This window comes from Tamandua tetradactyla, chromosome 6 (assembly GCF_023851605.1).
Source record: "Tamandua tetradactyla isolate mTamTet1 chromosome 6, mTamTet1.pri, whole genome shotgun sequence".
Classification (NCBI taxonomy): Eukaryota; Metazoa; Chordata; class Mammalia; order Pilosa; family Myrmecophagidae; genus Tamandua; species Tamandua tetradactyla.
In genome coordinates, this window is record NC_135332.1 from 130,888,839 (window position 1) to 130,903,745 (window position 14,907).

At 37.2% G+C, this 14,907-nt stretch overlaps 1 protein-coding gene and 2 pseudogenes across 16 annotated transcripts in view; 2 read left to right on the forward strand and 1 right to left on the reverse strand.

Annotated features, from left to right (window-relative positions):
* Positions 1–14,907, forward strand: part of CNBD1 (cyclic nucleotide binding domain containing 1) — a 662,225-nt gene that overhangs the window by 424,350 nt on the left and 222,968 nt on the right. For 13 of the 16 annotated variants that reach the window (XR_013178326.1, XR_013178327.1, XM_077167149.1 and 10 more), the window contains one exon: positions 654–721. The exons of 1 other annotated variant lie outside the window; for it this stretch is intronic. Coding sequence is in view for 12 of the 15 variants with exons in the window: in XM_077167149.1 (XP_077023264.1) it covers positions 654–721 (68 nt within the window). In the remaining 3 variants the exon portion in view is untranslated. Of the gene's footprint in view, positions 1–653; positions 722–2,675; positions 3,295–14,907 lie in introns of those variants that run through there. 2 more of the 16 variants (XR_013178325.1, XM_077167151.1) reach the window with 2 other exon arrangements.
* LOC143686360 (histone PARylation factor 1 pseudogene) lies at positions 1,511–2,629 on the forward strand (annotated as a pseudogene).
* LOC143686361 (suppressor of cytokine signaling 6-like) lies at positions 10,029–12,034 on the reverse strand (annotated as a pseudogene).

Genomic DNA, 14,907 nt, shown 5'->3' on the forward strand with positions numbered 1-14,907 from the left:
CTAATTTAAAAAGATAATTATGCTAAGTGACAGAAACCAGGCACAAAATACTACATATCATATGACTCCATTTATATAAAATGTAAATATAAATCAATCTATAGACACAGAAGTAGATAGTGGTTATGTAGGGCTGGGGAAGGATAGAGAGGTTGTGAGGTGACTGCTAAGAGGTATGGGGTTTTTCTTTTTAGAGTAATGAAAATGTTATAAAATTGATTGTGGTGACAAAAGCACAACTGTTTGATTATACTAAAAAACATTGATTATATACTTTGGAAGGATTGTATGGTATGCAAATATATCCCAATAAAATTGCTTAAAAAAAAGAGATAGGGGAGTAACTTTGAGTAGGCTATCAATAGTGTCTGCCAATTGTTAAGTACTCAAAATGTTTCCATTTCTTCTTATGAAGTTAGACATTGTGCATGTAACTAGACTAAATAAGGCATGCTAAAATTCTCTATGATTATCTGATTGTCTGTGAGGGTGTATTTAGGAAGTATCCAGGAGTCAATTTTGTGATTACGGAAAGTCCAATTTTGTCTTCTCTTTCAAAATAGTGGTGAAATAAAATGAACAACTTCTCTACTTTTTAATTACTCTTATTACTTGTGCTGATATTCTAAATATTTTCTTTTGTTTTTCTCTAGAATTAGACCCAGTGACCAAGCAACTTATGCTCCAAACAGCTAAACCAACTTTTGGTCATCTGACAGATGTAAGTAAAATGTGGAAATTATAATGAACATCACTATTTATAGAAATGAAATGCATGAATTTAATATCTTTAAAGTCTAGTAGCCTTGCTACTAAAATCACTATAATATTATCTATTCTCTAGAAAATAAAGGAATAGGACATTTGTAAGTGTTTTTCTATTGATTTATCCACCTACCTCTGTTTTAATATTACTAAAGGTAGTGTTCTGGTAACATGGAAATTTATAATAGACTAAAAAATGTGCATAGCTTGTTTCAATAAATGTACACTATAGCATGTCTTAAAATTTCACATTTAAAAAAAAGCAGTACAAACATTTAACCGAATTTCAAAAAGCTGTCTAATTATCTTTTGTTTTACTGGTCTAGTTTATGGGAAAAAATATTATTTGTAGTTCCAGCTTATATACTTCACGCATTCTTTATAAAATTCCTATTTATAATATATCTTTAAAATACATATGAGGACCACTATACAGTAGTTCTTGCTAGAATATTTAGTTAGTTCATGCTAGAATTTTTAATAACTTTTATAAGAAATATGATTCAAACCGGTTGTGAAGCATATGAGAGCATTTAAGTCAATAGCATTGCAGAGGGGTGTGGGAAGGCCAGATGGCCTGGGGGTACTGCTCCTCATTGAAGGAGGCACAACCAGAGTGACTGAAACATCCCAAATGCCATGTGTCAAGAGTGGATATTTGTAAAATATATGGCAGATGATGATGTGTAATAAGACTAACTGGTAGAAGCGTCTAAGAGAGAAGACAGTGGATTGACAGTTTAACCAGATAAGGCATTTGATGACCAGAAAAGAAGTAGAAAATCATTATAAATTGTCTCTGCCTGAAGATTTCTATCGCTTTTGGAAGTTCTGTGAAGAACTTGATCATGAAAGGCCAGCTGATTCACTTTCCACAAGCCTTGGACTTCGATTAGTGGGTCCTTATGATATCCTTGCTGGAAAACATAAAATGAGGAAAAAATCTTCAGGCCTGAATTTTAACCTTCACTGGAGGTTTTACTATGATCCTCTTGAGTTCCAGACCATTATTATTGGAGATAATAAGACTCAGTACCACATGGGTTATTTCAGGGATTCTCCTGATGAACCTCCTGTTTTTGTTGGTACAAATGAAGCAAAGAAAAATTGTATAATTGTGGAAAGTGGAGATAATGTGTTTGCTGCAGTCAAATTATTTTTGATGAAAATACTTAAAGAAGGAACAGATAAAAAGAAAAGTAGTCTCTTGAAAAACATAGATGAAAAACTCACAGAAACAGCCTGAGAACTGGGGTACTCACTGGAACAAAGAACCGTGAAGATGAAGCAGAGAGATAAGAAAGTGGTGACAAAGACCTTTCATGGTGCAGGCTTGGTTGTCCCAGTAGATAAAAATGACGTTGGGTACAGAGAGCTCCCTGAGACAGATGGTAATGTATTTCCTAGCTGACCTGAAGAGAATTTGCAAAACAATTGTTGAGGCTCCACAGATGGAGAGATTGAAGGCTTTTGCTCCCATTCAGGAAATGATGACTTTTGTACAGTTTGCTAATGATGAATGTGACTATGGCATGGGGCTGGAGTTGGGAATGGACCTCTTTTGCTATGGTTCACATTATTTTCATAAAGTTGCTGGCCAGCTTTTACCTCTTGCATATAATCTGTTGAAGAAGAATCTGCAGAAATAATTGAAGATCATCTGGCAAACAGAACTAAAGAGAGCATCGACCAACTTGCAGCATGAGAGTTGGCTTTCTTTAGTGCATATTTTAAAGCATTAGTATTAAACTTGTTGCCTTTGTGTGTGTGTGTGTGTGTGTGTTTTAATAATACAGAAAATAAACTGATGGAAATATTTACTAAAAAAAAAATAACTAGAGGGAATTTTTAAAAATCAACTTATTTATGGTGCGATGTGCAATGCCAATATCCACTTGGTCTTCCCACAGAATCCTCAATGAAATCCATGTGAGTCTTTCTGCTGCTTTTGGTTTTCTATACAGTTGAATTTGAACACATGCTGAGTCCTCTTTTAAGACTGATGAGTGGTGTGAACAGGAGTTCCGCAAAGAAGGACATTATCTGGGTTATCTTTTGAGAACTCAGTTGAGATTTGTGAATTAATATGCAGCTCTTAGCTGCACTTTGGATTAGATCATCATGATGAAGAGAGATGAGAGTTTCCTCACCATAATTGCTAAATGACACAAACCATGTTGGGAGTTGGCATTTGACCTCATAGAAGAGGGACGTTCTGAGATGAGCATTTGCAACGTGCACAGTTCAATACTACAAAATCCAAATAAAGTGTTAAAAATATGCAATGTATTTTGTACTTGAGTGGGAGAAATTAAGAAATGTCCTTAAATTTTAGGCTATAAATGGACGTGTGATCAAGTAATAACCGTTCAACGGGATTGTAATAAGAAGTTCATGACTGATGTCACCATTAGAGATGGACTTCCATGGAAAATGTATTCTATTGCATGGTTTAACCATCAATCAAGTATTACAATGATTTGTTGAGGCCAAAGCTACCAGAAAACAAAAAAATGTAAGTGAAGTATAGGTGTTAGGCACACTGGAAAAATACTTCATTTGTGATTAGAACATGACACTGAAATGCTCAGGAGTAGTAGGTATAATGTAGAGAAAAGATAAAGATTACAAAAATATTTGTAAGACCAGTGCTAGGAATTCCATTGAGGAGCTTCTGTGTATGCTAAACTAAACAAGAGGTGAGGATCTCTGGTTCCTGTACAATACAAACTTTATTTTTAATATAAATATTTAAGAGTAAATAGCTGAGCTCAAAAGAAGGAAGGTAGATCTTATAGTATGAAAAATATAAAAGAAATGCTCAGCAGAAAAAGCTGAAACTGTTACAATAACTCAAGGGGTGTTTCAAATTGAGTACAAGCCCCTGTGCTGGAAGCTGGTGCTTTAGCAACTACAGAGATAGCTAAGGTTGGGCAGGGAGCAGGCACAGAGGCCGCATCTAAAATAGGAGCCTCAAAAGACTTCCCTGGGTATGAAAAAGGAGACTTGTATAACTCTACTATCTAGGCAGGTGATAAGAAAATTGCTCTTCACTGAGAGCAAAGGTGGAGGAGAAGAGTTACTAGAATAAAATTGAAATCCCAAGCCTTCACCTCACCTGAACACGGAATGCAAATTTATAATATATGTGTTGTCCAAGAATATCAAGTTGAAAAAGGAATATATTAAATAATTCTGGGACAAATATATGAATATTGATAACAACAAACTGTAGACAGCACAAGTGACCAACAAAGTTAACCAGATGGGTAAAATAATATATATTCTTTCTGAACACTAATGAAACCATTTATATAAAATGAAACAAAGTGATAAAGGAATAGCAAAAGAACCTATGATTAATGCAATCTAGATGAACTTCTTTGACCAACATGCAATAAAATTAATAATCAACAACAGAACGAAATCATGCATATTGTCTTAAAAGTGGATATATCTCTGTTTTGGTGGCAGTTAATTATAGTGTGGAAAGGTAGCTAGGCATAAAAAAAGATTCTGATCTTAAGTCAAAAAGGATAATAAAAGACCTCTAAAGTTATTTTAAAACTCAAGAGATTTTGTAATGATCCCTATAATAAAATGGTGTGTAAAAAGCTTTGGAAAATCAAAATTATCCAGTGTTTTATAAGTAAGCCTTCCTGGAAAGAACTTGAATTCATTTAGTTTTCCCCTCAATTCTGTGTCTCAATAAAGCTAATTGAGGAGGAAGATGAGAGGTGATAATGACTCTTCTTGGTAGAGAAAACAGTAGCAGCTGAGTTGAAACTGCAGCTGTCAATTCTAACTAGTCGAGCTGCAGAATATGAACAGATGGCTCACCTATCTGAGGTGGGCTTTTCTGGAGTCCGGAAAGGAATTGGCCTCTAGAACTGTTGACACTGGACACTGCTCATTAATTTAATTCTGGTCCTGTGGATAATCCTACACAGAACTCAAGTGACTGCCTGGAAGTAAGGAAACAGATTTTGGAAATAAAAACAAAAACCTTTTCAAGACTCTACAAAGTAGAATCATACAGCCATTTATTTTGGTCATTTTAATGACCATACTCCGGTTCCAAAGAATTAAGCTTCATGTAAGAAGAGGAGTTTAGGTTGATTGAATTGTGTACCCCAGTTTGGACATGCAAATCAGATCTCTTAAAGCTCTTACTCAGTTAAGATGCGGCCCAGCTGATTAATATTGGGCTTTAATCTGAATTACTGGAGTCCAGTGCAAACAGTAAAAGTGGGAGAAAGAGAGAGAAGCTTTGGGGAGCAGCCAGAAGCTGAAAGTCAGCAGAACCCAGAAGAGAAAGAAGACACCACTATGTGCATTGCCATGTGATAGAAAAGCCAGGGAACCACAAAAGTTGCCTACCAGCCCAAAGATGCTGAACCTAGAAGGAAGCAAGCCTTCTAGCATCTGAAACCATGAGACGATAAACTCCTGTTGTTAAGCCAAACCAATGTATGATATATTTTTTTAACAGCCAAGATATTAAAACACAGAGTTAGGCAGATACTGGAATTAAGGGTTAAAGTGGATAGCCGTCCACATGGAGACGCATACATGGAACTTCTCAAGTCACATATAAACCTTAATGCTGCCCTGTTTATAGCAGTGATACTTGCATATTTCCTAGACTTCAAGATTCACTTGCTGACTTCTGATGACATAAGTGCTACATTGCCTGACTCGACTGAGAGAAAGACAAGTCGAGTTAAGGCAAAAGACTTCACAGCCCACCTATCCAACTGGGAAAATAAAATCCCAAAGGAAATGTAGAGCAGTCTCTTCAACCCTTTACTTGGGAGAGAGGTTTAAGAAAGAAGTCCACAGAGCCCTGGTTTATAACAATGAAATCCTTAGTATTGTCTTCTAATTGACAGAAGAAGATTTTTTTTAAAGATGTAGATATTTTTCTGTAGGAAATACATCAATGACAGAGAGGATGCTATTCACCAGGATTGGTGAAGATAGGAAGTACTGAAGGGGGTGGCCAACTTGTAACTGTGAAGCAGGTAAAGCAGAAATCTGAACTATACTTTGCAGGGTCTGTGCATCATAGGGCATGCCATATATCATGGGAATAGACATTTGCAAGGCAGCAGAAAAAGTGAGGTATGGCCAAAGAGGGATTTGGGAGAAATAGAAATTTCTAATTAAACTCTTAAATTCTTCGCAATGTGGGGTTTAAAGCAAAACCTCTGTTTTCCCTTAAAATCTTTAATTGCTTACTAGTGATTTTGGTGTGAATGGGTTAAAAAAAAATATTAAGTGGAAAAAGGTGCTAACTCTAACTTCCTGTTTGGTGGGCACAGGGGCCGATGCTGCACAAAAGCCAGCCACATGCGTCCTAAACCGTGTAACACAGGAAAAATAAAGTAAAACACACTTTATTCTGTAATGTGTCAGTAATTATGCAAATGTTCATTTTTAATTCCATATTTGTCACTCTGTTGTTCTGTGATAGTTCTCAAGCTGCTTTAAATTTTTTCCTCTTCAAGGACGTCTATTCTGGTGCTTTGCACAAACTAGCATTATTGTGTTAATTAATGATGACAGAGTCAAACTGAAATGAGTAGAACGTGTACCTCAGTAACCTGTATTGCTTATATATTTTATTCATGTTAAGCAGCAGCTTTCCAGAAATCTGGAAGTATTTTGATTAGTCTGTCATATGAGGAGTTTCAGAGAGAGAGTTCACTGTTGCCTGTGTAATTATTAGATATTAAAAGAAAGCCATATACTTAATGTGATACCACAAAGAATCAGCCTCAGGAATTTACCTAGACCCTCCCTCCATGCTCACCTTTTCAAATGTGTTTACTTCTAACAACTTTTCACAATTAATCTGGAACGAATATTTGTGGATAGTGTGAATTTAAAGTCAAGGATTTTTCCCCATATGGATAGCTAATTTTCCCAGCCCTGTGTATTCAAAAAAACATCCTTTCCCCACTTAATTAATTGCATTATTGCTGTTGTTACAAATCAGGAGAGTACACACACATATGTCTATTTATTCTTTATTTTGTACCATAGACACATTCATCTACCCACGCACCAATGCCACAAGGGCTTAATTTTTTGTAATTTTATATACATTTTGATTTCTGCTACAGTAAATGCTATGTCTTTGTTCTTTTCTTCATGGTTGTCTTGTCGATTCCTTCCCTTTGAATTTCAATTTCAATTTTAGAATCAAATCAACATGTCATGACTGCAACACAACCTGCTGGATTTTAAGATTTTCTCTTTGACTTTGCTCTTCAATAGTTTAACTTTGGTGTGGCTACATATAGGTTTTGATTTTATTTCTATTTATTCTGTTTCGGTTTTGCAGATTCTCTTGGCTTATGTCTTTCATTCATTTTGGGAAATTCCCCACTAATATTTTTTCAAACAGTGTTTCTGCCCTATTTTTTTCCCCCTCTCCTTCTGGGACTCGATTTAAACATATGTGAGACTTTTTCACTATATGTGACCTTTCTCCTGCACAGTTTTCAGTATTTCTTATTCTTTTTTATTTGAAACAGTTCACATAGTTTCTATTGATCTTACTTCTAGTTAACTAATTCTGTCTTTGGATCTATTTCATTTTCTGTTGTCTGTTGGGTTCTCATTTGCCAATTAGATAGATTCCAGTTATGACATGAGATTTTACATCTTTTCACTCTTTTAATCTATCTTTTGAGGTATTTTATTGAACATATAAATCAAAGTTATTTTAAAGTCCTTGTCCTCTAACTTTACATTTGGCCCATCTGTGCATCTAGATAACCTAATTGTGTTTTTTAGGCGTTTTCATTTTTGTTTGCATTTTAAAAATCTTCATTCTCTATCACAACCTTGCCTTTTTCATGCCTAGTAACTTTCATCTGAATGTTGGACATTTTGTATAAAAATTGTACTGATCCAGATGATCTCTCTCCTGATAAGGCTCATCCTTTCTTCATTAGATAGAGTGAGGGTTGAGTACATGAGCCAAACAAGGAACTGAAAATGCATTACAATTTACTAAGGTTCAGTCTACTTCCTCTTCATCCCTGATCCTAGAATGTCCCTCTCTAGGATTTTCAGCTGAATCTGGAATCTGCAATGGGCCCCCTCCCCTGGCAGGTTCTGAATGTACTTCTGTTTCTTCCCTGAAGACTGCTGAAAAACTTGGCTTTGCTGTCCAATGTTTTTTAGCTCAGTTTTTAAACTTGCCCTGTACAGACCTTCAGAATTTGTTAGATGTCTTGAGAGACAACTGATCCTGATTTTGAAGAACTTAAGCCTCCAATTTGTCACTATAGATAAAGCAGGTTTCTCCAATTCCCAGTGATGGCCCCGTCTCTCTCCAGGCAAAACCTTTAATGCACTATTAGCAAATGAACCAAAGTAGTAAACTTAGCTTTGCATTGATAATTCAGTCTTCTAGATGATCCTATCATCATGTCTTCATGGCATTAGCAGATATTGAACACCTCTAAACAAATTCTTTTTCCCCAGCTTTTCTAATCATGGTCAACAGTTGCAATAGTCTACTACTAGTCCATTCTACCCAGAAGAAGAAACTCTGAAGATATTTCTTACAAAAAGATGAACTAAACATTTTCCCTGCGTTAATGATATTTCCAGATTCTCCATGGTCCTACCACTTTTTTATGCTTTTTAGTTTGAGGGACATATCTAATTTACAGTGTATTTTTAAGAAGTGCTTGATGCTATTGTCCCCCAAAGAATGATTCAAGACTGCCTATCACAACCATAATATCTGGAAAATTAAAATAGAGTCTCTTTGCATCCACAAATCTTCCACCATGTGAATAATTTTACTTAAGAAAATTACCTTAAAATTCCTGTTGTTTAAACATGTATATTTGAAGATTTTTCCATGTGTATTAAAGTAGAAGCTTCTTTTTCCTCACTTCTCTTTTGGGGAAGGTTAGACTTAAAAGAAGGTACTTAATGATCATAATTTGGTGAATAATGAAGAGACAGGCTCATGGGGAGCAGTAGAAACATAGTAGGTATATGAGTAACTGTCAACACAATATGCAAAGTAAGTTTTCTATATGGAAGTGAACTCAAGGCCTTTAGAGATTAGACTTTGAACTGGAGTTTGCTTGCCTAAGGTGAAAGTGCAGCAAAAGTAGCAGAGAATAAAGAAAATATTTAAAGCATTATGAGTCAAGTTCAATATTTGACCCAACTAGTAAAGTGTTTTACCCTCAACATAGAATATTATATTCAGTGAAACACATTAGGAAGATTAAGCTGGTTATCTTAAAAAATGGAAATGTATGGTCAGGGATACCAGTGAAAACCCATACTCTGCTTACTTTTTGTTTATGATCATTTAATATTTTTTGTTTATTTATTTACTTATTTTTGGCATGGGCAGGCACTGGGAATCAAACCCGGGTCTCTGGCATGGCAGGTGAGAACTCTGCCACTGTGCCACCATTGTCTGCCCTGTCTAATACTTTTTAATAATAGTTTTAGTTCCAAAGGTCTTTATATATTATGCTAGTTTGTACCAAAGTTTAATGACAGAAAAGGCAACAACTTCTAAATTGGTAGTATACATTTCTTTAAGATTTTTTGATGTAAGGCCATTTAAAAAATAGAAAAATCACAAGATAAAGAAAAAATGAAGGCAACAGAAAACTTCAACTTTATACAGCCAAAAAAAACTAACACAATCTTAAAAATAATTTAGAAAAGGTTGCATTGTAAAAGCATGTTGCAGCTCTGCTTTTCATTGCCCAAAAATTCTGTCAATTCATAATTCTAAATAAATCTTCCTAAAGTATGAGAGATAAAGTCACTTTCAGTATAAATGTATATTTTTGTATTTTATCACACCGGTATTTTTCTTCAATACTATCATTTCAAAATTGGTCACTTAAAAAGACATAATTTTCATTATAGTAAGTTTCATTCAACTTTACTTAAGGTTGAACATACATGAAATGTGCTTTTCATGCATAAAAATCACAGTGGATAGCAGCAAAGGACATGGGGGGTGGATTAAGAGAGAATCCGATTCAAATTGTGATTAGAAACCTCAAGACTTCCCTTTTTAAAGAACCAAAATGAACCATTTTGAAGAACCATTTCCACACCCTCAAACAAACTGATAAATCTTTTACACATAAATCTGAAATAGTTACGGCAGCAAAATATTTTGATAGCAATGAAAGTTTGTAAACTGTATATCACTCTTTCACTTGCTCCCAAAGTGCAAAATTCAGGGTCCTCATAATATTTCAGTAGTACTTCTCCTGTAAATAATCCTTCATCTTGTTTGGCAAAAGTAGTTTTTGAATTAAGTGTATTCTGGTATGCTGACTGTCATGGTTAGGGACAGGTGTCAACTTGGCCAAGTTGTGGTAGCTGTTCATCTGATTGGGCAAGCGCTGGCCTGTCTGTTGCAATGAGGACATTTCATAGGATTAGGTCATGATCACGTCAGCTACATCCACAGCTGATTCCATTTGTAATCAGCCAAAGGGGAGTGTCTTCTGCAATTAGTGATGCTAAATGCAATCATGGGAAGCCTTTTAAGAAGGACTCAGAGGAGACAGGTTGCATTCCTGCTTTGGCTGGTGAGCCTCTCCTGTGGAGTTCGTCCAGGCCATCCATCGGAGTCATCGGCTTCACAGCCTGCCCTGTGGATTTTGGACTCTGCATTCCTGTGGTCACGTGAGACACTTTCATAAATTTTATATTTGCAAGTGTTCCCTGTTGATTCTGTTTCTCTAGAGAACCCTAACTAATACACTGACCTATAGCAAAACAACATAGGTACTGCAAAGGGCGCACCTGCTTGAACTGTGGTGCTTGACTTGTCAGTCTGATGGGATAAGTGGAAGATCCAGGCAACCAAGACCTTGAATAAAAATAAGTCCCATTTTCAGAGTCCCTGATTGAATGTTCAATTAGATTAACTATAGAAACATGCCCTTCCACATCCTGTTGTTCATAAAAACCAAACCTAGCATTTGAGTGTTGTATTCTGTGTGAAGTGTTTTGCCATGCCAGTGAAAGCTCACACTTAAAAGATCATGGTCATCAGAACTATCCTGAACCATCTGGCACATTTGCTAGCATCCCTTCTTCTTCCCACTCTGTGACTGGTCCCTGTGCCACCTTGTTTTGCAAGTTTTCTCAGGTCCTCTGTAAAGCTTGTCACAACCACAGGACCACTACTTTGCACAGAGTCATAAACTCTTACTACCCCAGAAGCAGAGTTAGGATTAAATTTCAAGTGACATTGCACACTTTCAGACACATGGACATCCATGCCAATGAGTCCACTAAGTATCCTGGGATTTGATTATTTTCCATTGGAAATAGCAGTGGTAAGAGGGAAATCACAATGACTTGCTCTGGGGCTCTGCAACATGTTCGTAGTGCCAATCAACAAGCCACTCATGGGATGATTTACAGAGATATCTGGGGCAGCAACTACATCCTGGTTTATCTGACACTCATCTTCTTGGAAAGAGTTCCCTCCTGCTAGAGAAGAAACTGCAGAAACTTCCATGGGAGAGCTGTCCAGACAATAACTATGCCATTCTTCCAAAGGGTACCTTCCCTCATCTAAAGGCAAAGGATTCTGAAGGTAGTCCTGAGGCTTAAGCGCAATTACAACAAGCACGTGCTCATCAAGGTGAAAAGGCAAGTCCCCATTCCAAGATTCTGAACTCTTTAAGGATGCACTTTGTTCTTAGCACACGGCTTCAGACTGAGGATTTAGGAAATTCTTTCAAACACCATTTAGTGCTGGGCTTGGCTGGGAAGAATGAACCAACTCCATTTTGAAACACATCTTGTAAGAGTTTTTTGATCAAAGAGGCAAGGGGTTAGGACAGTGGTGATGATTGCGGAGGGAAGTTGACAGGACGGACCTTTGAGCTCTCACATCTTTAAAGACAATTGGTGTTGAGGAGGAAGGGGAGGTGTCCTCATCAGCAGAGCTCCTGGAGGGGCCCTGAGCTTGCATTCTTGCTTCTGTTTAAGGGGAAGCTGCATTTTTTTTTAACGTACCCATGAGATTATCACTTTTTGATCTATATTTTTCCCTCTCTTTCTCTTCAACATTAACATCACAGCCAGCCATAGGTTTACCATATCAACTATCAAATAAGGAATCATATTTTTAAGAATCATTGCCTAGTGATGGTTTTTGAACTACCATGACCTCTGTTTCATCTTCTCTTTTATTCAAGTTAAAAGATTTATGGAAGGTTTTAAGAGCAGTTTTCTTCATTATGACTGATTATTTAATCCAGGGGTCCAATTTCTCTGGGGAATAATATCCCCAAAACATCTGTAGAGACTGCATTGCTGTTGTATCTGTGTTTTTTTCCAATTTCATTTAACACTGGAGCCATTTTCCAGTGGCCGCGGCACCTCAGCCCCTTACTCAGCACCCGTGTGACTACCAGCTGGTCTCTTTTCTGGGGTAACTTCTCCTCCCCCTTCTCCTCCTCCCCCTTCTCTCCCCCTCCCCTTCACCTACCTCCTCCATCTTCCCCTCCCCCTCCAACCTGACACAGCACCTGGGCCGGGCTTGACTTTTTCTTAACCTCAATTAGGTTTGTGATAGAGCAGAGAAATTCGATTTGAGTTTTCAAGGTGAAAGTCCAAACTTTTTCAATATGGAGGTGTAGTAAATGTGAAGACCGCAGTAAAATAAGAAGAGATGTTTCCTTCATTCAGGATTATCCTATACCTTTGGCTCATCCTCAGTGGATGTGTTACTCTCTGACATTTTTTAAAAAATCCCTGTAAAAACACATATGTGTTGCACAAAAAAGGGATGATTAATTACTTACTAGACGAATCCATTTGTTATGATTGTACCGCTATCTACCATTTTCACATGGCCAAAACTTTGAATTGCACACTGTGGTTGTTTGGAGCTATGTGCTCCCAGGAAAAAAAAAAAAAAACATAGTCTTAAACTTAATCTATTCCTGTGGATGTGAACCCATTGTTAAATAAGACCTTTAGGTGCTGTCCCTTCAGTTAAATTATGGCCCAACTCAATCAGGATGAGTCTTAATCCTGTTATGAGAGTCTTTAATAAGGAGAATGAAATTCAGGCAGGGAGAAAAAGCAAATGGGAAGCAAGAGGCTGAAAGTCAGTAGAACCTGGAAGAGAAGGGATAGGCCAGGAGAGGTTACCATGTGGGATTGCCACATGACAGAAAAGCCAAGGACCAAGGATCACCAGCAGTCAGCCCTACAATGCCAGTCATTGGAAAGAAAGCATGCCTTGATGATACCTTGATTTTGACTACTACTAGCCTCAAATCTGTGAGATATTAAATTCCTCCTGGTTAAGTGAAATCTTTGTATAGTATTTGCTTCAGCAGTCAGGAAAGCTATAACACATGCTTAATGCTCTGCTAATTGGGACATGACTTCAATAGGAAGAAGAGCTATGGTGAGGAGGGGGCATACACAGCTAGAAAGAACAGGTACAGTCTTCAGTCTGTGCTCTTGAAACCTTTTACTTATCCAAAACAAAAGAAAAGAAATAACAGAATCAGGGAGGCTTGTACAGGCAATGTTTCTTTACCCCCGCAATGTGGTACATATATTATTCCAGCTTCTATTTTGCATTTGACTGGGTGATCAGCTACCAAATTGACTGGACTTTAAAGGGGGAAAAGTAATTTATTGCCCTTTTCTAGTACTTTTCTTATCTTACCTATTTAAAACAAATATATGCACCTCAAAGTAGAAACATAGAATCACTAACTGTGGAACATTTTTAGCATTTATATTTCCTCTCTCCTTACCCTTTGTAGTTTCTATTTAGAATACTCACCCTGAATATCAGGCAACTGCATTTATATAAGCTTCATAAATGATTCTGCTAAGACTCTGTTCAAACTTTAGAGCATTTTTCTGGAATCAACCCCAAACCACCTTTTAAAACCCTTGCCCCAATCCAGGTTGTCTGTTCAAGTATGTCCTTTCCTAACCATAACCATTACCATTCCAAAGACAATGGCCTGCTCAGTCAAGATGGCAGAGTGAGATGCTTCAGTGCTCCATCTTCCCACAGAAGCTTTAACAACCCAGCAAAAAGTGGCAGAAAGATCTTTCTCAACATTCCAGAAAACAAAGGACGATAGGAACAGGAACACCACATCAAAAAAAAGGCAACTTAAAAGTGGTGGAATCTCCTGGCACTCTGACAGGCCTCTCCTCACCCCTTCCCTGAGAGCTGTCCTGCATTGCCAGTGCTGATCTATGGTCCCATTTCTAACAGGAGCAGAGTAGCCCTTGTGTACATACTGGGAGGTATACTAGGTTATATCTAGCCCAATCTGTCTGGTAGTGACCTGAGAGACTTGCTGTTCCAGAACTTGCCCCGCATGTAGAAATTGGCTCACAGAACTGTATTGCAGAATGCTATGGGATAGAGTCAAATCTTGCTGCTTGGAGTGAGCTATTATTAGCTGTAGGACATGTGCCCAGGACCATGAGGGAACTTTTGCAGGGAAGAGGAGACATCTGTATCCTTGGAGGAATTCTTGGGGCCACATACATGCTTAAGACAAGACCCATGTGCAGCAAGGATCAGGGAGGTCCCTATACTCTCTGTATTGATAAACTCTGAAGGACAGGTTAATCTACAAAGACTATGAAAGGTGTTTTCTTTTTTTTTATTAGCTCCTGGAATTCAAAGAAAGCTCTGTTGTAATATCAGCTAGACACAAGCTTAAGGAACAAACACCTCAGAGCCTAAATTCCAGTGATAACACATTAAAATATGAAAATGTCCAGGTTTCAATAAAATATTAGAAGACACACAAAGAAACAGGAAATTATGGCCTAGGGAAGGAAAATGTCAAAACATTAGAATCCATCAAGGAGGAGGACCAGACCTGAGATACACCAGATAAAAGCTTTTTAAAAAATGGTCCCAATTATGTTCAAAGAACTAAACAAATAATGGAAGAAGAGCTAAAGGAAATCAGGAAAACATTAGACAAGCATAAAGATTATCAATAGAGACATGGAAATTATGAAAAGGAACCAAGCAGAGCCAAAGAACCACCATAAATGAAATTAAAAATTCCCTAGAAGGATTCAACAGCAGAATCCCTCTAGGCAGAAGAAAGA